The 22614-nt window shown below is 45.1% G+C and overlaps 1 protein-coding gene across 3 annotated transcripts in view; it reads right to left on the bottom strand.

Moving 5' to 3' along the window:
• Positions 1-21935, bottom strand: part of atp2b2 (ATPase plasma membrane Ca2+ transporting 2) — a gene marked incomplete at its 5' end in the record, with an annotated part of 59172 nt that extends 37237 nt beyond the window's left edge. For all 3 annotated transcript variants that reach the window (XM_079747391.1, XM_079747389.1, XM_079747390.1), the window contains 2 exons: positions 2488-2688; positions 21734-21935. In XM_079747391.1, the coding sequence (XP_079603517.1) occupies positions 2488-2688; positions 21734-21935 (403 nt within the window). The remainder of the gene's footprint in view (positions 1-2487; positions 2689-21733) is intronic.
• Between the last annotated feature and the right edge of the window lie 679 nt (positions 21936-22614).

Genomic DNA, 22614 nt, shown 5'->3' with positions numbered 1-22614 from the left:
AAAGCCCTGGGGTGCACGTTTTTGCACATCCTTTGTTTGATATCCAAGCAATTAAGGGATTTAATATTTGAATACATGTAAATGAGCCGAGATAACACCCTGCCCACACGCTTTTCACCCGTCACTGTTACCCACAGATCCACTCGAGTGAATATGCAGAATATAATAATTCACATGTATTCCGTGTGAGCAGAAACTGGCATACAGGCATATCTTCAACACAGACCTTTCGTCGAATGATTCTTTTAACATTACTGCCCACTTCATGTTGGCTTTGCTGAGGAAATGATAACATAAAAACACCTACGAGCCTCTTGAGTGACTGCTTAATAACAAGGGAGCGTTGAGTGACAATGTATGTGGTTAAATAGCACTTGATCGTTGAGCAAAATCTGGATCCAAAGCGTTTAGTGATTTATTGAGCATAAGAATCAGATAGAGGATATAATGTTTAGACTGTTCCTCCAGTGCCTAATGGCAGATATCTCAAACTATTGATCAACCAGCATTAGAAACATGGCCATCCGTATATCGGATGAACTATTGATAAACTATGATCATTTACAAACACACGTATACCTTGTTGGCTCTTTAAAGATCTGAACTGGGTTGAAGTGGGATACAGGCGCCCCTGTTCTGTGTGAGATGTACAGCTCTACAGATTATATCTCGTGAGGATGATTGGTCCCCTTGGCAGAGTAATTGAAATCCATTTTTGTGATAGTGCCGCGAGTCCTGATTGATCTGGCTGACTCAGCAGCTCATTATGGCCACCGTCCTCATTTCCTGTTTCACGCCTCGCGGGGCTGATGTATGGTAGCTCAAGGTTATTTCTTTAGTCAACCCTTCATTAACCTCCACAGTGCCCAGCGCCCAGCCATCGTGCACGCGCATTACATTTCACACACGCAAGCACACGCACACACTCATGCACAAATACACCATACAGACACAAGCCCTTCCCTACACACACACACACCCACACACACGTACACAAACACACACACTCACACACACACATGCATACATATATAAAGACAAGAAACACACAAACTCAAACACGCATACCTAGCATACACACACACACACACACACACACACACACACACACACACACACACACACACACACACACACACACACACCGCTCTCTCCCCGCAGTAAGAGTACTTGACCCCTTGCCTTGCTCAAGGCATGCTGTGCTGCATAGACATGCACCAATGTTATGTCCCTGCAAAATAAACCACAATTGCTTTAATGTTGCAACCTCAAACATCTTCAAACACTGCCATGTAAATAACTGTCAGTTCAGTCACCATCTATCATTGAATGAGGTAACACAATGTTGATTGAGCCTATGGCCCACTGGCAAAATATTCAGAATATTCAGTATTATGAATATTATGAACTGGATGCCTGTCGCGACATTCCTACTTTAAGAGATGTGTTTTCCATCACCCAGCAATGATTGTTCCACCAGAGAGGGTATGGCGATTAATTTACATCCCTCCTATTCCAAACGAGAGTTTAGTATATCCCATAAATGTATCTTTTTTATCTTTTTGTCCAACACAAGAAAGCACATCCAAACTACCCTGGCTAGTTATTCTCCAATAGTGCCAGCAGATAAACAGATCTAGTTTTGATTCTGTGTATACAGGCCACTGCTCATGCTCACAGACATAGAGACTGATGTGGGCAGTTGGAATTCTGAGCAACGATGGTGGCTGCCATAAGGCGGTGTGATGATTATTAATTCTGAGTGCATAGCAACATCATTTGCAAGGGTAAGTGTAGGTGGGTGTGTTTTTAAACTGATTGGAACGCAGCCTAAGCATCCCTACTGATTCAAATAGAAGTGCTCATTTCCCGGTTGTATGAATGTACATAGATCGACCAAAAAAAGTGCCTCTTTTTTTTCACTAACCCATTCCATCGGAACCAGTGAGGCGAAGGCGTAAAGATTCCAACATTCCAAATTCTCTGCGGTTCTAATTCTTAGGGTCTTTCCATCCGTGAGAATGGACAGTGGCAGGTAGAACAAGGTACAGCTATGGGAGCTGCTAAACACTTGTTTCGGAATAGAAAGGATGTCATTAATCGCCTAATTACCCAATTTCACAACGTCGTACACCGAGACACGGGGTGAGTTGAAACAAAATCACGGCTGAATTACACCTCGACATAGGCCATGTCAACAGCAAACCCGGGGTCTCGGGGAGAAAAACCTGGCCAAACCCTTTTAGGCGAGCAGCATGCATTTCTGACAGTGTGAACGCGGAGGTGGCAGTAGCTCAGGAGGTACAGCGGGTTGACTGGTCACTGGAAGGCTGCTAGCTCAACCCCTGGCTCCTCCTAGAGTGTCGAGGTGTCCCTGAGAAAGACGCCTAACCCTGAATGGTTGTACGTCGCTTTGGATAAAAGCGTCTACAAAATACCCTAAATGTAAATGTAGATGAACGCTCTGAAGGGTTCGTCATGACTCACAGTCTACGGAGGTGTCTCCGGGCGGCCGGTAGAAGGACAGGCCCAGGGAGACGACAGCGGCCACCTCCAGGATGATGAGGGTGACGTCCTGCAGGGCCTCCCAGACCAGCTCCAGGAAGGTCTTTGGCTTCTTCGGAGGTATCGTGTTCTCGCCGTACACTTCTCTCCTCTTGTCCAGGTCGGCCTGGGAACTGGTCAGACCTGGGACCGAGACGGGGGGAGAGAGAGAGAGAGAGAGAGAGAGAGAGGGTTCAAGTAAGGGGTGTGTCAGGTCATCCGTCATGTCCACGTCATGGGTCGATGGTTATCCATTGATCCGAAGTAGTCTCTCGATACACTAATGGGGGGCGCAGTGCCACGTTACACTATTGAATAATACAAAAAAAGTTTTTTATCTAATACATTTATTTTGAAATCCAGATGAAAGAGCTGAAAGCATTGACCGTCTGGCTTTATGAGCCGCGGCGACGCCCAGGACCACCGCCACAGTGTGCACTGGCTGCTATCGACTAAAGTCTCACACCACTGTATTTTAGTACAATTGAGTTAAAGTAAAGCAGCGTGGTTTAGGACACTTTTACAGCTTCGATTTACGTCCCCCTTTCAATGAGATGGACATGAGTAGTCAATAAATGGATGCTTTCCGCAAATTGAGCTGTGTTCACACGTGCACATACATGCACACACACACACACACACACACACACACACACACACACACACACACATACACACACACACACACACACACAGATATTAGCAGGACACAATAAGAAAGAGTCTGAGAGAAAGAGAGACAGAGAGAGAGAAAGCGTCACAAAACGAGGGAGATAATGACAGGAGCAGTGAGACTAAACCAGGGTGAGTATAAAAGGAGAACAGTTCCTGGCGTCCTACGTAGGAGAATGCCCTGGTTGCAAATAGATGGCACTATAAATATGCTCATTAGCCATTCTCCTTAATTGTCTCCATGAGAGAATCTAGCACGCTATTCCATTGATCTTCCCGGGCCACTGCTTCGCATGCACACACACGCACACACGCACACACACACACACACACACACACACACACACACACACACACACACACAGGGTGCACATGTTACCATGCCATTGTGCGTACCAAGAGTTTTGTTGAAAGGCATTGGGATAAACAAATGGGGAACCCCAAAAAGTGATGAGCAGCACAGTGCGCACACAGGCTTAAACACACGCCAGTGCTTGAGTCACCTACTGAGAAAGTGCGGTGCCAGGTATCAGAAAAGAGTCCACTACTTTTAGAAATGTATGTTTCGATAAGTTAGTTTGAATGTGTGTGTGTGTGTGTGTGTGTGTGTGTGTGTGTGTGTGTGTGTGTGTGTGTGTGTGCGTGTTGCAGAATTCAAGCTTGATAAGGTGAAATGCAGTTGATAGAATAAATGGCTCAATGCTACGATTGGTTACAGTGTCTGTCTGGATGGCTTCTCGCTGACATCTCTGTCAAGGAAATGAATATACAACTGCAGCAAGGCACCATAACTCTAGGCTGCACCAGTACCGATCACCTCCCAGCCACATCTTCACTGCCTGCATTCACAACAATTCATTGGATTCATGGATCATTAATCTCTGTGAAATCCACAGAGGAGATGGGAGGAAGGGGGGGGAATATAAATGAATTCATATACACTAATCCCCTCCACTCTATTTCTATTTGGCCCTGTCTTGAGGCAAGGCTAGCTTGTAATAGGATGCAAATGTGTTCTTCTTGCACAGGGGCCCCAATGGTGAGGCGTTAAAAGTTGAATATCGCCGTCCTCAGCAGTTTTTTATTACAGGCTAAACTTTGAGATGGCACTTTATTTTAACCTTGTTAAAAAGTCGTACAGCCAGTCCTCTCTAAATGGCTCTGCGTTTGTGTGTGAGCGTCCCTTGCAATCAAGCCCCCTTCAGTGGTTAAATGCGTACATTTTACCCTGCTCCTGCGGTAGTATATACAGTGGGGCAAAAAAGTATTTAGTCAGCCACCAATTGTGCAAGTTCTCCCACTTAAAAAGACGAGAGAGGCCTGTCATTTTCATCATAGGTAAACCTCAGCTATGAGAGACAAAATGAAAAAAAAAATCCAGAAAATCACATTGTCTGATTTTTTAAGAATTTATTTGCAAATTATGGTGGAAAATAAGTATTTGGTCACCTACAAACCAGCAAGATTTCTGGCTGTCACAGACCTGTAACTTCTTCTTTAAGAGGCTCCTCTGTCCTCCACTTGTTACCTGTATTAATGGCACCTGTTTGAACTCCTTATCAGTATAAAAGACACCTGTCCACAACCTCAAACAGTCACACTCCAAACTCCACTATTGCCAAGAGCTGTCAAAGGACACCAGAAACACAATTGTAGGCCTGCACCAGGCTGGGAAGTCTGAATCTGCAATAAGTAAGCAGCTTGGTGTGAAGAAATCAACTGTGGGAGCAATTATAAGGAAATGGAATACATACAAGACCACTGATAATCTCCCTCGATCTGGGGCTCCACGCAAGATCTCACCCTGTGGGGTCAAAATGATCACAAGAACGGTGAACAAAAATCCCAGAACCACACGGGGGGACCTAGTGAATGACCTCCAGAGAGCTGGGACCAAAGTAACAAAGGCTACCATCACTAACATTGACGACTGCTTGCTGGTGACTAATATATTGGGCTCCGGTGACTAAAATATTGGGCTCCCTCCCCAACATACTGTTACTCCTGGGGAGATCCCTAAGGAGACAGGGGAGAGCTCACTGGTCAGCTGAGTCCAGAGATGAGTCATGACCTCTTAGTATTCCAAGCAGAAGGCTTTTTCTATGTTGGAGTTGGCGCCATTTGGCTGTATAAGTCATGTTATACCAAAACAGGTCGACCAAAGGAATAATAATTTAATAAGTAGAGAATACTTCATAGTCTGATGAATATTATATGCATATTGTATGTGACATCAGACTCTTAATACCATACCTATTTAGCTCAGCAGTCTCTTAATCCATTTTTCTTTATATTCATTGTATTGTTAAGCAATTATTTATTTATTTTTGCAATTTTATAGAAAGGCTGATTGATTGGAGTGTAGGGTTTACCTTTTCAAATTCAGATTCAGATTTGTATTTCTCCCAAGAAGGCCTATTGGATGTAGCTTACCCTATACACACAATGTAAAATATTTCAGAAACTCACAGGCAAGACATTTGTCAGAAGCCACAGATCAACGTGCATAGGTCAGTACAAGGAGACAACGAGCAGTAGTAAATCAAATAAAACTCTGGTTATGGTTCATATAAATAACCAAGTTTAAGGGTTCAAAATTACTTCTGTTTGTGTTTAATAGCCTAATAGCAGCAGCAGTGAAGGGATTAGTGCAGCGGTTTACTGTAACAGCATTTAGTCAATTAGTGACAGTTGGTCATTTGTACCGAAATCTGTCAGTCTACCAGTAAAGGTAGACTGACCAGTAAAGGTAGACTGACCAGTAAAGGTTTGTATTGTTTGCTCTGGTGCTGTGCTAGAGGACATGAAGGACACTGATCCAGTAGTTTAAATGTTTGTAGCTAGCTGTGACGGAAACATGTGGAGAGAAAAAAAAGTCTCTGATGAGACTTTCCTCCTCTTTACTCCTCAATATCGTCCCTCCTTACCCCTCCTCTCTTTTCCCATTTCTCCTCTATAATTCCTCTATAAGCCTAGGCTAATATTCTCGGCTTGTAATATGAGGAGGAATCAAAGTGGGTGGTGACAAGTGGCGGAGAGACAGTTAATATGCAGACGTGGTGAAAGAGAAAGGAGCGGGCATTTTAAAAGCATGTTGCATTCATCCTGCATGGAGGGGGAAAAGACTACTCAGTCAGTCAGTGGAAACAGGATGGCTTACTCTAACAGTTGGCCCTTTTTGGCAACGTCGCTAAAAATAGATCACCATGGAAACGCTATGCATCCAACTCGTTTAAATGGAAAGACCCAAGACCCAAGACTTGAGGAATATGTGTCCGTGCGTTTGTGTGTGTGTGTGTGTGTGTGTATGTGTGTGTGTGTGTGTGTGTGTGTGTGTGTGTGTGTGTGTGTGTGCGTGTGTTTGCATGTTTGTCGTGCACTGAAGAGAAAATAGCAAATAAGCGAAATCCATAGTGGTGACCTTCAAATGTCCTTGGTAGAAAATGGATGATTAACAGCAGAAAGCACACACTCAAATCCAATGTATTTATGGTATTTCACTCAACAGTGTGCACTCTGAATTGCATTACTCTCAATAGCCCAATTATATTGAACCATACATGGAACTACGTTATGTAAAGTCAACACGTGTCATAAACACATTATGACTTGAAATCTTCATGCTTGTAGAGCCTCATAGGTATTGGACACTTCAACTTTCATACAAAATTCTGTATGCGTGCATGCTCTGTTTATTTCTCTGTCTGCCTGTTCGTCTGTTTGCCTGCCTGTTTGCCTGCCTGTCTGTTTGTCTGTCTGCCTGTGTGCACATGCACCAGACTGTCACCAGATTTCCAATTCAACATCTTTCCTCCCACCTCCTCCTTCACAGAGCTGAGCAACACCACATCTCAAACAAGTCGCCATGGAAACCGTGGGCTACCGCGATGATGCCAAACAACAATAAAGTATTGATGTGTGATTTTTCTGCTAAAATTCAATGTGGGGGACGTGCAGTCAGCCAGCCTCTTCTCCCAGCAGTACACACAGAGAGCAACAGAGACGAGGTCCAGGCTCAACTGAAGACACAAACAAAGACAGCGAACAATGCAAGAGAGGGAAGGAGGCTGGTTGTGGCCAGGGTGAAATTATGAATAATCAGCCGGCAGACAGCTAAAAAAGTGGATGATTATGGTGCTCTGATTGAAAAGATGGAGGGACTGTGAAATATGTCACGGTGCCCTTGGGATCGACCTTAACAATAATGACACCATTTTATGACACAAATGGAAGGTTTTGTCTCTTGGAACGGAATATAAAATGGCAGCAATTATCCACGGCGCTGCTTATCTCACAAGGATGCTATGAATAACATCCGTGTCAGAATATGTTGGGGTATAATGACAAAATGGTGCCAAAAAGAGCGAGAACAAGGGGGTCATGAATATAATAGGAGACAAACATAATGAAAGCCTTTCGAAGGAAAGGCTTTGTGAGGAATGTAGAGAGATGAGACATGCCCTACTGATAGCTGTGCCACAAGCTAGATTCATCTGAACATATTTGACCACATGGATTAGATAAATATTGTTTTTTAGCTTGCATGTAATCCAGTGGTTCCCAACCTTGGGGTCAGCACCACTTGGGGTCTGCGGATAAGCATATGGAGTCGCAGGAGATTGCTTACATACACTGACGGAATTTGATGATCCATTTTAGCAAACCATTTTTCTATTATTTTGTACAGATCTCATAGTACATACAAATGGACTACCTCATAATATTTAATCACGAGCAGACTACTACTAATCATTTAGTGTGTAGAAGAGCAATAAGATCACTTTTCAAAATTGTTCACATCTAGAAATGGGGTCAAGGTCCCTATAAGGATGGGAACCACTGCTGTACTGACATTATTATATTATATAGATCATTATATTATTTACTTGGTTTTTTTTCACATAAAAGACGAGTAAAACCCTTTTCTTTTTTGCTATTACAAATTAGGGTTGACGAGGTTCAAAGCAAAGGTGGAGTCAAAGCCAGAGAGCGCATTTCATTTCATTTGCCACACATGAAATACAAGTTTAAAGATATTGATCTCAAGCTGGAGGCTTCATCCTGCTCTCTGTCGAGCAAACACAACATTATGTAGGATACATCTGAGGCACAAAGAGCACAGTCACAGGGAAAGACACATCTGTAGGACTTACAACACACACACACACACACACACACAGTCCTATTTCAGGATTCATGTTTTATATACTTTGGACCACACAAACAGTCAAAAGCGAACCATAACTGTTTGCTACGACCGAACCCAAAATATTTCCATGGGTGACACACACACAAAAAAGCACCCTTAGGCGCAAAGACACAAACACACACAGACACACAGTCAAACAAACTCACATGCACACACACTCAACTATAGGTGAGTCATAAATACACACACTCACACGTAATTCTTTTGCATTTTTTCCCATGGGCAATCGAGCAATGGCGTTCTCACACCGACACCGGGGAACGAGAGCCAGGCAGACGCGGAGGCCCAAGGCGTGTGGGCTCAACAGAACGTGGACTGTTGGGGTGGTCATGGTCCATGCCATCACATCACGCTGTCGTGACGGAGAAGGAATCGCACACACACACACACAAACACGACGTGTTCTGTATATAAATGTAGCGATTGCATACCAAATAAGAGCGGCCGTGACTCACTGCGTGTGTGTGTGTGTGTGTGTGCGTGCATGCGTGTGAGTTGCTTTTATTCAGCAAGTGGGGACATCTTATAGTAGGCAGCAGCTGTCTCAGAAGTTCTGCTTGACGTTCTTACGCTTACTGCTACATGACGACGGCACGTGGTGCTTTAAAGCCCAGGACGGGTGTATCCGTGATAAACTAGACCTCAGCCGTGAACGACCCATGATTGGAGTTTAAGAGTTCCATTGTGTATCTCACACTTCCTCTCTGTGGCAGAAAATAACGCGAAAAAAGAAAGGAAATAAATTTATCTTCAAACTTCAAAATGTCGTCTATAAGGATGCTGAGGGAGGAAGGCCATATCCAGATTTATACATACGACAGTCACGATTTTGGGGCAGCACAATCTCAAGCGCTCCTCGAATGACACATGGCATACAGAGAGGGCCGGTAAAAACGTTGCAGATTTGATGACGGCCCACAGGCCCACCAGCGCAGTGGCCCAACGGGATGTGTTCCAGTCTATGCTCGTGGGCCGGACACCACTGGATGAAGGAATTGCGGCGGTTGTGTGGCACCATTAGGCATGCTGTTTTACCCTGATCGTGACATCCCTTCTGGCGCAAACAATTTCAGACGTCACTTCCTTCTCCAAGCTGGGGGCCGGAAGAGCGTCAGCAGGTGGAGGAGAGTTAGAGAGCGGCTCTTGGTGCATGTCACAAGCAGTGCACGAACCCTGGAGCTACACAGACAATGAAAGCGTAGCGTCGCATTGCTTTTTGAGCTGCTTCACCGACCGCGTCTCTGGCGCATCAGTGCCGCGTAGGGAGCAACAAGAGCAACATGTCGGATATGTTCAGGACACAATCCTCAAAAATGTTCAGATGTATGTGTGACCAATCGTGAAGTGTTAATGTTAACACATTTGACACGTGTGCAGCTTTCCCCCTGCAATATGCAACCGCTAGGGATTTGCCTTATTTTTTTGAATGCTTTGACAGGGGTGGTGATCGGCGGTCACCGCAAACAGAATCAAATAACCTTCAGAAGTGCAGTCAACCAGGAGATTTCTGCTTCCAAAGCCTCCTCTCTCCTTTCCTCAGAATAAGCTCACTGTGTTCACACGCTGTGCTCATCGTTGCAAAGTATGAGGGGGGGTTAGTTGGTTGGTCAAATTGGTTAGTAACCAATTTGATAGTTTTCAGGAAATTGCACTGTAGGACTAGCACTATTCAGCAGTAGCGTGCGGTGACCCTAAATTTCCATGGGGCAGAAACTACTGGCGTATGACCACACCCACAATTGATATGTTTTTTTAATATGTATATTTTGAGCTACATTAAACAACTTTAAACAACTCTAAACTTTTACATCAAACAACTTGCCCGGTCTGACTCAAAACTGAGTCAGACCTCAAAACTGTTAATCACAGGTGCAACACCACTAACCATATCTGCATCTGATATAGAAATGACGAAAGATACTGGCGGAATAATTTGAGTTAAAACAACAACAGCTCTAGAAAATGACCATGGAGCAGACTACTTTACGACCATATAGGCGTCTTTTCGGGCGGATTACAATTATATTGCAGCCGGCAGGGTTATGCGATAAGAAGAGCGCGGTCGCTGAGCTGCCCCGCCCCAACATTGCATGACGCGTTAAACTCAACTAGAATCGCCACCATCATCATCAATTGTATGTCAACAGACCAAAAATAGTCGGAAAGCCTACAGAAACTATTGACAGTTAATGTGACAATCACATTATTAAAAATAGACTTGGATCAATGATTTACTGAGGAACATTTTTTTGGGAGCATGCTTTTGCAAGTAGTTTGCTGCCCCATCTGCCCGTATAGACGGCACGCGCCTGCTATTCACTCAAAGAGAAATCCCAGTTCTTGGGGGACGGATGGCCATAAAAGGAGAGCACATTGCAACCTATTCTATTCTTGCTGGCCAAATGACCACCCCATTGATATAGATAGATATGGACAGAGCTTTTGGTTTCCTTTGGCCTTGTGTAAACATTGAAATATTAAAGCCCTTCTAAACCCCCTGCAACAAGACGCTTTCTTGCTTAGTCTAGCAGAGGGGTAAGAGACAACAAATCAAGTTGAGAAAAGAAACAAGGCTTAAAGTCCCCCCTCTCTCTCTCTCTCTCTCTCTCTCTCTCTCTCTCTCTCTCTCTCTCTCTCTCTCTCTCTCTCTCTCTCTCTCTCTCTCTCTCTCTCTCTCTCTCTCTCTCTCTCAGGAAAACCTAATCTAACTGTAAAGTTATATTATATTATTATTACTGTTAGTTTTGTTAAATATTTGAAATACAGTGTGCTCCCTTATTTTACGTCCCCTTGGCTTTCAATGTGTCCACACATGCGTGTGTATCTAAAAATGATGTTGATATGAACATCTTAATAATAATGTTTGCTTTAGGATACATTGCACTTTCTCCATGCACTGTGTTGTACTAGGCTAACTAATGGTGGGTATAACAAGGTAATGGGAACACAGCTTATCCAAAAGTCAGCTGCTCTGGCCCTGCAGCCTGAATCCCCACTGCCTGTATACTGTCCATTGGACACCATGTGCGTATGTGTGCGTGAACACAGCCTATAACCTGTTTCTGTTGTGTGTTACTTTCGGCTACCTTCTTCTCTTTGCTTGTTTGTATCTTAAGTGATATAATTGGCAATGTACTGGGTATTTATTGTGTGTGTGTGTGTGTGTGTGTGTGTGTGTGTGTGTGTGTGTGTGTGCGTGCCTGAGTGTGTAGGTGCTTGCTTGAGTGCGTGCATGCAGGCGCGTGCTTGCAGGTGTGTGCCAAGTTAAAATGAATCATTATTCACTCATGCATTTCTATTTTTTCCATTTACATAATTTACACAATCAAATAATTCAAACAATTCGGCATGTGTACACTGTTACCTCCACACTGAAATGTGTAGTACATCAAATAACTATTGAACCGAGAGCAGGGCTGCTAAAGTGCTGACGCACTGATTAAATGGTTTCAATTCATTTCAGCCGGCGGATTAAAGCCACACACCTGTGTCACCACCAGACTGCCACAGAGCCTAGGATGTAGCAGCGGGGACGAGGGCGTGCGTAGGTACGCCATACGCACGGGTGAAGAGTCACTCACCAAAGAACCAACGTGAAATCTAGATTAAGGTTATTCACATCAGACCTATTCAACAAACAAGGTAAGCAACATTTTTGTAGTTATCATTTTGTACTCTTGCTAGATCCAATCGGATCCCAAAGGTTCACCTTAGGGGAGAGTGTTGCCATGCTTATCTCCTGTTTTACATGGGCACAAGAGTTGATACAGAGGAAGATACTCTCTCAATGGGAAGGTGCTGAATGAAATGGAATTACTGTGAGGGGAGATCCCTGCGTTATCATTAAAACATGTCACCCCCCAAGAGCTATTACACCACTATTTAAAGCGTCTTTATTTCAATGGATATTATGGGCTGTGGACTGAATAGACAAGGAGTCTCACTCCTGAAGTCTGGAGTATCTGGTTCCATGCCCCCCCCCAGCTCGGATGGGTTCCAGACAGCCATTAAAACTAGAAGAGAAAGTCATTAAATAGTTATAAGGTGTAATGTTATCCATATACCCCAATGCTCTCTTTGATTGTCCGTTGGAAGAAAAGTGTCATTCTTTGCGCTTTGGCAAGATCCAATCGAGGTGGATTTGAGTCGGTTCCAAGATTTCAATTGCTTTAGTTTTCTGGTTTAGAACAGCACTGTCAAAACGAAAGGTCTCAAGTGTCTTATTATTAGGTTTCAAATGTACAAAGGCTGTGAAAACAACATGGATTTTAAGTATAAGTATAAGTATATACCTTCTTTGTTGAATCTAAGAGCCAACATACTTCAATGACTTTTAATAACTTGAATGTAATGGATGAATAACTGGGATGAAATAAAATATATCATAAAAACTGCAGTCAAAATTTATTATTTTGGTTTTAGTGTGATGAGCCACTGCAGGGTTTGAAAAAAAAAAAAAAAAAATGAAACTTTTAGAATGGAACACACTGCACCAGAGGTGAAAACATATTGATCAGTGTGTGTAATATGCAGTAAAGCTTTGGATCGATATCATAGCAGTGAGCTTGTCATCACACAGACCCAAAATGCTTCATTGAAATGGATGCTGCTGCCTTGAAATCTTATTTGGTGCTGCCTTGAAATCTTATTGGGTTTCTGCACATCCTGAACAACTCAAAATGGTCATTTGTCGTACATATATACACACACATGTATATATATACCCATAGGACAGAATGGATGGCACGCAGGGTATAATTGGTCATAGTGTCATTTACCAATTCAGGAAAAACAACATTGGGTAACCAAATGGATATATCAATACATCCAGTTATTTATATATAGTTAATAAGTCAATTAAATCATCATTGACTCCTTACACAATCCAAATATAGATCATGTTCAAGTCTGTGGCAGTTGTATCGAAAACTAACAACAGAAAATCCAACAACGGGTGATATTGAACAAAGCACTCCACTAAAAGAGGAACTCTATAGGTCAAAAGAAGCCTGTAGTGTATAACTTAAATGACTGCATGGCACATTAAGTGCCCTCCCACATTCTCCCCCTATGCCCTTTCAACAAGAGCAGAGTGGAAACACTGCAGTAATCAGCATGCATTTAAAGTAAGACACACAGCATCTTAAAGCCAGCGTCCTTGGGCAAGGCATGGCTGGGATCTGCTCCAAGGATGAAGAAACCCACCTTCCCTTTTGCCCTTGAACAGGAAGTGTTCACGTCAAAGCACCCCCCCCCACCACAGCGGGAAAAGGTCAACTCAGGAAAGAGCTGACACGGTGAGGAACAAGCCTGTTAGAGGCGCGAAGAGCCCCCCACTGCCTCTGCAGCGGGGGGCCACGGCTGTCACGCCACCGGTCCTCCTCTGCCTGCCGTCAAACAGCTTGCCTGGAGCACGGGGCTGGGTGGGCGGCCAGCTGAATTTCAATGCAAAACTGTGACCGGTACCGCGACTTCTGGAGATGGAAGGGTACGGTCCATCGGACTCCACTGAACTCTGCCTGCTGCCAGGCCCTTGCCGGAGTACCCGGAGGGGGGATCCCCGTGCAACACTAGAACCCCTTTTGAAGTGAACCCCAACACTCACCCCCCCCTGACCCGTTGTCCGTCGGGCCGCGGGCCGGGATGTGCGCAGACGTTACGAGGAAGCAGCAGCGCTCCACGGGGTAGTCGGGCTCCTGTTTTTTTTAACTAGCCCGTAACACCCCGGGAGTAAGATGAAATTAATGATGGAGGATTGATTGAGATTTAGAAACTACTAGTTTACGACAAGCATTTTTATTCTAATAACAATATGGATTAGGTTTGAGTTAAGAGTTTTTCATTTAATTTTTGCAATTCATTTATGGAGACATATTCCATTCGAATTCCACAGAGCCACTTAATCCCACAACTGCTCAAGGCACACCGGCGTGCTCCGTGCCTCAATTCCCTTTATTAACTGAGCCCTCCCAGTGTCTCAGCAGGGGGATGTGATAGCAAAACACAATATCAATGTAATCCATTTATCGTTCATCAAACACACCAACCTCGAATATAATGCAAATCGGTTCGACGTATAGCATTCGTACATAGGGGTAGGTCGCAGAGCACTTATGTAGGGCCTGCATCCTACGTCTACTGATAGGCGTGGTAACCAGTACCACTGGACTCCTGAAGAAAAAGGCCAGTTCTGTCTGTTTTTCCTGTCTTTTATTTCAGCCAGGCTTCTCTAGGGACAGCTGACCGAAGACCATGCTGGTTTTCTAAATGTGTATGCGTGTGTGTTTGTCGTGTGTTCTTTCACGCGCGTGTATGTGTATATGTGTATGTGTGCATGCGTGTGTGTGTGTGTGTGTGTGTGTGTTGTGTGTTTTGCACCATGTTGTGTGTGTGGGTGTGTTTGTGCCAGTGTGTGTTTGTGCCTGGCTGTGTTTGAGCATGCGCGCAAGAGTGAACGCCTTTCAATCTGTCTTTCCGTCTGTCTCTTGATTTTCTTTGAGCCAATTAACAGGACAGAGTTTGGCTATAGGTGGAAGCAATCTTATTGCAACATCAAAGAACCATCTCTAATAGTATATATATATATATATATATATATAGGATGAATTATACACTAGCTCCTTTGCTCTGAGGACTCTTACCGATAATATGCGATGATATTTTATCATCTCAAATTATATTATGCAGTCTTTCTCCTTTAATTGCCATGTGTTTGTTGCGTCCGCGAATAAATAAGAGCTGTACCTGTGCTGTAATCTGTGAGACGACACACACAGCCCGGTGCTTGTGATGGATGTTATGTGTGCTTGTGTTCTTATCAGGCCCGGCATTACGGGGGGGGGGGGTACTCAATCCAGCTGTTCATGTCTCGGTACATACAACGTAACATCTAGCACCCTGTGTGGCAGAGTCGCCCCCGACACCGCCGTACCTTAGTGTGTGAGCGCCAGGGGGGTGCACGTCACGCCTAGTGCACGCACACACAGTGACGTGTGCACGTGCAATAAGTGTGTGCACTTGTGCACTTAAGAGTGTGATGTACGGTCTGTATATATATCAATGTGTGTGTGTGTGTGTGTGGGGGGGTGTGTGTGTGTGTGTGTGTGGGTGTGGGTGTGTGTATGTGTGAGAAAAATAGTGTGTGAGTGTGTGTGTATGTATGGGAGAGGAAGAGTGTGTTTGTGTGTGTGTGTGTGTGTATGTGTGTGTGTGTGTGTGTGTGTGTGTGTGTGTGTGTGTGTGTGTGTGTGTGTGCGTGTGTGTATGTGTGTGAGAGAGAGAGAGGGTGCCAGTGTGTGTTTATTTCCAGAGTAATGAGAGTTCTCCTCCCTCAGAAACTAAAATAGCGTTGTATCATTTATAACACGTCCTCAGAGAACCATCCCTCGCCCTGTCCTTGCCGGCTCCCTACTCTCCATTCCTCATCTAGCGCTCGCTCTTTCTTTCTCACTTCTGATACTCTCTCTCTTTCTCTTTCCCTATCCCTGTTCTACGGCTATATCTGTTGCTCTCTCACTCCACTCCCTCCCATTTTTGGAAACGTTAGGATGGAGAAGAGCAGGGAGAGGGTGAGGAAGAGGGAAACGAAGAGAAAGAAGGGATTGTCCTTGCTATGGAGAGAGTGTCTAAGCTTCGGAGATCCCAGGTGGGACTCTGATTATGAAGACAGTGTGAGAGGCGACCGCAGCCCCTTCAAACCACCATTAGCCTGACCGTCAGGGAGAGGGCGAGAGAGAGGGATGAATAAACTGAGAGGGAGCGAGAGGAATGAAAGGGAGAGAGGGAGGGAGAGAGAATGGAGAGAGAGAGAGAGAGAGAGAGAGAGAATGGATGGATGGCAAGCAGAGGATAATGGGCCATAAAATGCTTGGGTGTGTGTGGCCGTGTTTGTGTAACCTGCAGTGTAATCTATAGCTTATCTTAGAGCAAGTGTCATTTACCATTTCAGGGGATCAGGGTTACTACTGGTTTCCATCTCATGGTATATAGTGCAAAGAAAACGCCCCACCTTTTCTAACGCAACACTTCATCTACCTTGCTGCGAAAAACGTCTACAGTAAGCCTCATTTTGATATGCACCGCTTCTCGCCTACGGAACTAAAGTTAGTCATTTCTACAGCACAATTCCATGTTTAAATCGCTATTAACGGAAATAGCACAGTGCGGTGTATTATCCGGCTAGAAGTTTCCGACGCCGAATACAACAAGAGAGTCATGGGCTAGCATACACTATTATTAGAAAAGAACACAGACTTCGAGGATGTGGATGTGTGAACTGTTCCTACAGTTCCATAGATGGAGGAGGAGAAAGAAGAGAGGTTTGAGACGGAGTGGGATGGAAAGAAATACAATGTGGAGTGAGAGTGTAGGAGAGGGAAAAAGGAAGGTGATGAAAAATGGTTTACTGAGTGCTGTTTTGAGTTCATCGGATAACACATGAGCAGAGATACCAAAACAGGCCAATAAGGAGATTATGGAAGATGGATAGAGAAATATATACAGTGCTGTGGAAAAGTGATGGGATTTTGACAATATTGACATAAACAGTGCCACTAAACCATCACAATGGATTTGATGCTCAGGGGTTGTAATCATAACAGATGCAAGGCTCCATCGCTTCTCACTAAGCTGAGACCCAGAAAGCCATGCTTGACCCTGCAGCTGTACGAGACTTTGGTTATACCCCTCCCTCCAGTGTACAGGTTAACTTAAAAATCATACATATTGTGTGTTCATCAGACACTTCCAGACCTCATTTTTTCCATACCACCCCCACTTATAGAATTGTTAATGGTTTAGTGAACTATGATACTCATGTGGTGTTACGGCTCTAAAATGACCACATTAGGAAATGATGTGTAAGACAATCTAATGTTCCTTCAGCAGCTGGAAAACATCCCTATACAGAAACCCACTCAACCACACATCCAAAAGCCCCCAACCTCCCCACACACACTGTTATCAAAAGACAACAAACACGCATCCACCTAACATCCTCAAGCTGCACATAAAGGACGTCATTCAATCCTCTGTTTAAAAGCCAGGATCAGCATGCTACTTCTACAGCTTACGTCAAATGAGTGTGTGTGTGTGTGTGTGTGTGTGTGTGTGTGTGTGTGTGTGTGTGTGTGTGTGTGTGTGTGTGTGTGTGTGTGTGTGTGTGTGTGTGTGTGTGTGTGAAGGTTATCTGGATGTAGAGCAGCTCTATTTAGGCCCGAGAGACCCACCACCGGCACATGGAAATAGAAACGAGAGCACAGGGGTGGATAGAGGTAGAGAGAGAGAGTGAGAGAGAGAGAGAGAGAGAGAGAGAGAGAGAGAGAGAGAGAGAGAGAGGTAGAGGTAGAGAAAGAGAAAGTGATAGCGATAGAGAGACAAAGACAGAGAGGGAGAAAAAGAGAGTCAGAGAAAGAGAAAGAAAGATAAAATGGGTGATCAAAAGCAAGGATGAAATATGGAGAGAAAGAAAGAATGCAATAAAAAATCTAAAGATTGGGCAAGATGAGTTGATTCCAACCATAATATACAGTAAGTATATAATAATATACTAGATGCACCGCCACCCTCATTCTACCATGGGAAAATTCTGACTGCATTACTGTCCCCAAGATGTAGGACAGTGCGCCATAGCTTGGCGATCGAGATAGCTCTCTCTGCCATCACCTCGATGTGTCAAGCCACACACACGCTCACACACAGACACTCATCCCCGCACAGAATGGACAGCAAGACAGCCGGAGGAAATATATATTCTCTGAGATAGTTGGGCAGGAACACATTCTGCTTCTTCTTCTTCCATTGTATTTTTCCACTGTCTGTAAATGTTCCCCAAAATCCATGTATTCTATACCGTATTTGTGGAGCACTCTGAACGACAGCGCTGGCGTTTGTACATTTTTGTTCACGTTGTACTAAAAATGCATTGTCCTGACTCTGAGTCCAGACTGCGAAACCTGCCTGTATTAACGTCGACATGGTGTTTAGAGCCACGGCAAGATGCTTAAAGGTCAAGGAGCTGTCTAGACTAGTTCATGTGATGTCTCACTACTCCCCAAAGCATCAGGTATCAGGTGCCTCCCACCCATTGCAGCTTTCAACAGCGTATCGTCTCCGCCGCTCATGACCCCCCACCAACTGAAGGAGCCACTGAGCCCCATGCATCGTCCACCCCCTGCATGACCCCAACTTGGTACGCTCACCGGCGTCACCCCATTAGTGTCCCATAACAACTACACACACACACACACACACACGCACACACACATACACACAAACACACACACACACACACACACACACACACACACGCACTGACCAACACACACGCACTGACAAAGGCAAACACACACACACACACACACACACACCTACATAACCCAATATGAACCAATACAACATGTTGCCATAAGGCTGCATATGGCTGCATGCTGATATTGTTAAGACAGCTTCGGAAAAGATTCACAATCTGGTATTGCATAGTACAATGTCAATTTTACAATTCTAACCACAATGACGATCGGTGTTAAAATATACTCAAATTCCTAGAATTGCATTAATTAGAATCAACCTTTGGGAAGGGCATTCCCAGCAGTGCCGTTTCACAGTGTGAATATCATCACGACCTGTCCTCCGGTCCCAGTCTATGGAGAAACTCAACTGTATCCTCAGGCTTCTATCTGGCCCCAGGAGGATTCCTGCAGTTCAGCCTGGAGGCAGACAGTCCAGGCCGCACGACCCCTGGCAGCTCGTTGTCAACTGGTGGGAACAGCAAGCGCATAATCTACATCCATGGTTCCGGTGCAGAGAGCACCAACAGCCAGGAATTAGAATGAGGGAGGCTGAGGAGATGGAGGACGAGTGGAGTGAGGTAGAGAGAGAGAGAGAGAGAGAGAGAGAGAGAGAGACAGAGACACAGAGAGAGAGAGAGAGAGAGAGAGAGAGAGAGAGAGAGCGAGAGCGATAATGGTCTATCCGTTCCTATTACTAGGTAGAGTCGTTGTTATCCTCCAAATTACAATTGCGTCGCCTCCCTGATGTCACAGTTGTCATCATCACGGGAAAAGAGACACCTCATTTTCTAGGAAGAAGACAAGCCTGTGGCGGCTCCAGCTAGATTGTGGTGCTAGGGAACAGACAAGGAGTTTTATGGCGACAAACGAAAAAGCTCTAATTGAATTTGTTAGCATTCAGGGATTTTCTGTCAAAACTGAGCTGGGAACTGAGACACCATGTGTAAGACATAGGAGTGTCAATATCCATAGCCTACATAGCTAGGCATACCATAGCAATTCGTATGAATATCATCTTTAGTCAAGAATTATGAATATGTAGGCCGATGAACAGAAACGACAACAACAAGATTATTTTAGACAGCGCTGAATGCTAAGCAGCTAGCACGTCCGTCGTATTGCCATTGAGCTCTCTGAGGGTCTGTGGACATCGTTGTAACGTGATCCTAACAGGCTTGGAGGTTCCTAAAGGAGGCTAACAGGTGAACTGCGTTAAGGTCACTGCAGCCACTGCGAGCACCGCCCAAGGGGAAACTCCAAGTTACATGCAGAATGCATGCTGGCAGCAGGCCGAGGGAGCCACACCGCAGGCCTTCATCAATAATGATCATGCTCATATTTCTGAGTGTGCATATGTTCTGTAAGCCAGTCACAGGGCACCCTTGGTAAACCCCAGAGCATAGACACAGCGGTGGCTGGGGAGAGATCACAAAGGGAAACAGTCCCTTGTAATCATTGATTCCATTCCCAATTATCTTGGGAACTATAAGGAGTGAATCGATGCAATGCATGCCTTGATATTCACCCAGTGGGTCGTTGGAGGAGGTAGGACCGAGGTGATACTCCATACACTTTAGTGCCAGCCAATGGGAGTCCTTCTCCACTTAGTGAGGCCTGTCCACACTTTATTATAGCAGGCTTGAGAACCAATCCCATTCCTGTCCTATGCGTTGGTGCATCATGTCTCCATTTTTTACGAGGAAATGCGCCACATTATGGAAGATGGATTCGCCATGAAGGCAAATTTTTTCGAAGGCACTTTTTTTATACTTCATCATAGGTCCGGAATTGCACTCCGATCAATTCCGTTATGTTTAATCCAACTAGATGAATTGAGAGACTATTCCCTTGTGTCCGTAATCTATCAAATTACAGATTCAACCTGACCTCACTTAGGTGTCCACATGAACTCATGAGACCTGCCCACTATAACAGGAAAAAAGAGCTTATCACTGGCGCCGTCTTTAATATTCATCAGACAGATGTAGACCTCTGACACTAGCAACAGACTAGCGCCAGCGCTGCTGCTCCGATGGCACCAGACATGATTTAGAAAGTCCTTCGCCAGTGTAATTAGCATTCTATATATAGCCAGCAGAGCAGAGGAGACGCAAGACAAAGTGTCTGATTAACACACTGCTCAAAGGGAGTTTCACTTTGGAAAGAAGCATCAAGCTGATATTTTTTAACTGCTATCTAAATATATACCATAAACAGATCACTATATTAGATCGGTATACTTTTTGCTTAAACAGTATCCCTAACCTCCTAATGTCGCTCCGTATACCAGCATATAATTGGAGAAGAAAGCGTATAGAAACCACATGGCCTCACTTCTACCTTGTTACCCCAGATACCCACTCTCTTAAAACGCAGGGTCTGATTGGCTGTTGTAGCAGACAGCAGATAAGGGGTGCGATGAGAGTGGAACAAGGGATGTTTTATGGTTCAGGGAGATTCCTCCAAATGCTGGCCGGGATCACATTCTTTTTATGAACCCCCCATATCACATTTCATTACTCCCATCTTCTGAGGAATAGAGAAGTAGAAATAAAAGGCTTACGACACACACACCGCCTAGAATGAGACACAGTCGTGGTGGACAGACACACAACCCCAGGCACATGCACACACAGGTACACACGCAGTAATATATATATATATATATATATATATATATATATATATATTTATTTATATTAATATTTTTATTCTTATGTCAAGTAAGAGAGCGCGAGAGAGGGAAAGAGGTGAGAGAGAATGGGAGAGGGGGTATAAAGAGAAAGAGGAGAGCGAGAGAGATGGAGAAAGAGAGAGATGGAGAGAGAGAAAAGTGAAAGGGACACCGAGAAAGAAGTGAAACAGAGAGAGAGAGATGGATAAAAAAAAAACTGGAAGCTCGAGATGGGGAGAGGGATTGAGGCGAGGGAGCTCGAGAGAGAGAGAGAGAGAGAGAGAGAGAGAGAGAGAGAGAGAGAGAGAGAGAGCGAGAGAGAGAGACAGATGAAGGAGGACTCACCTTCCGTGGGCGAGGTGTCGAGGCGCGAGCAGAGGCCCTCCACGCCCCCGTACTCCTCCTGCACCCGGACCACGGCCTCCGTGGCACGCTGCTCCATGAGCGAGCGCAGCTCCAGCACCGAGACGCCGAAGCCCCCCGCATGGTTGTTCTCGCTTCTTTGGTTTTTGGCGTAAAAATCGCTGCTGTTGGACATGTCCCCCATGATGTCAGCTGGTGCCCCGACGGTGCCTCTGTTATTGCTTGGATACCGGTGGATGAAAAATATGAATAAAACTCCCCCCGGACGGCTGAGAGAAGGGGAGAACCGGACGGGAACCGGAGACCTCTTCCCACGACGAAAACGGTACAAATTCCCCTCAAAAAACAAGAGACCAGGGATGAAGGGGTTGAGTCGACGAGCAGGCAGGACCCCCCTTTTGCAAAACACACACGCACATGCACACCAAAAAAACTCCCCCCCCCCACCCTAAAAGGGTGAACCGGCCGGCGTGTAGGGGGACAAGCAGGAGAGATCAGCGTAGACAGAGGGAGCAGTAGAACGAGGTCGGAGCAGAAGAGGTGGAGGAGTACCGCGTGGGGGGGGGGGGGGGGGGGGGGGGGGGGGGGGAGAACAGGTGAATATCAGGAGGAGAGGACAAAAGCTGTTGAGCCGAGAGGAGAAGGAGGAGGAGGAGGAGGAGAGGGGAGAAGCGTCCGTGAGAGAAGTGGAAGGCAGGCGACGTGCCCCTGATGGACTACAGACGGCTGCGTGTCGCGAGCCCCTGCTGCGTCCGCCTCTCTCTCTGGGGTTTCACCACGGCTGAGACGCTCCGGACCCACTCCATGTGTGGCTTCCCATAGATGCGATGATGGAGAGGATGGAGAGAGAAAAGAGTGGGGAG

The sequence above is a fragment of the Pollachius pollachius genome, assembly GCF_949987615.1.
Source record: "Pollachius pollachius genome assembly, chromosome: 12".
Taxonomy (NCBI): domain Eukaryota; kingdom Metazoa; phylum Chordata; class Actinopteri; order Gadiformes; family Gadidae; genus Pollachius; species Pollachius pollachius.
The sequence above is the reverse complement of the archived record's forward strand: the minus strand, read 5'-3'. Positions and strand labels throughout refer to the sequence as shown.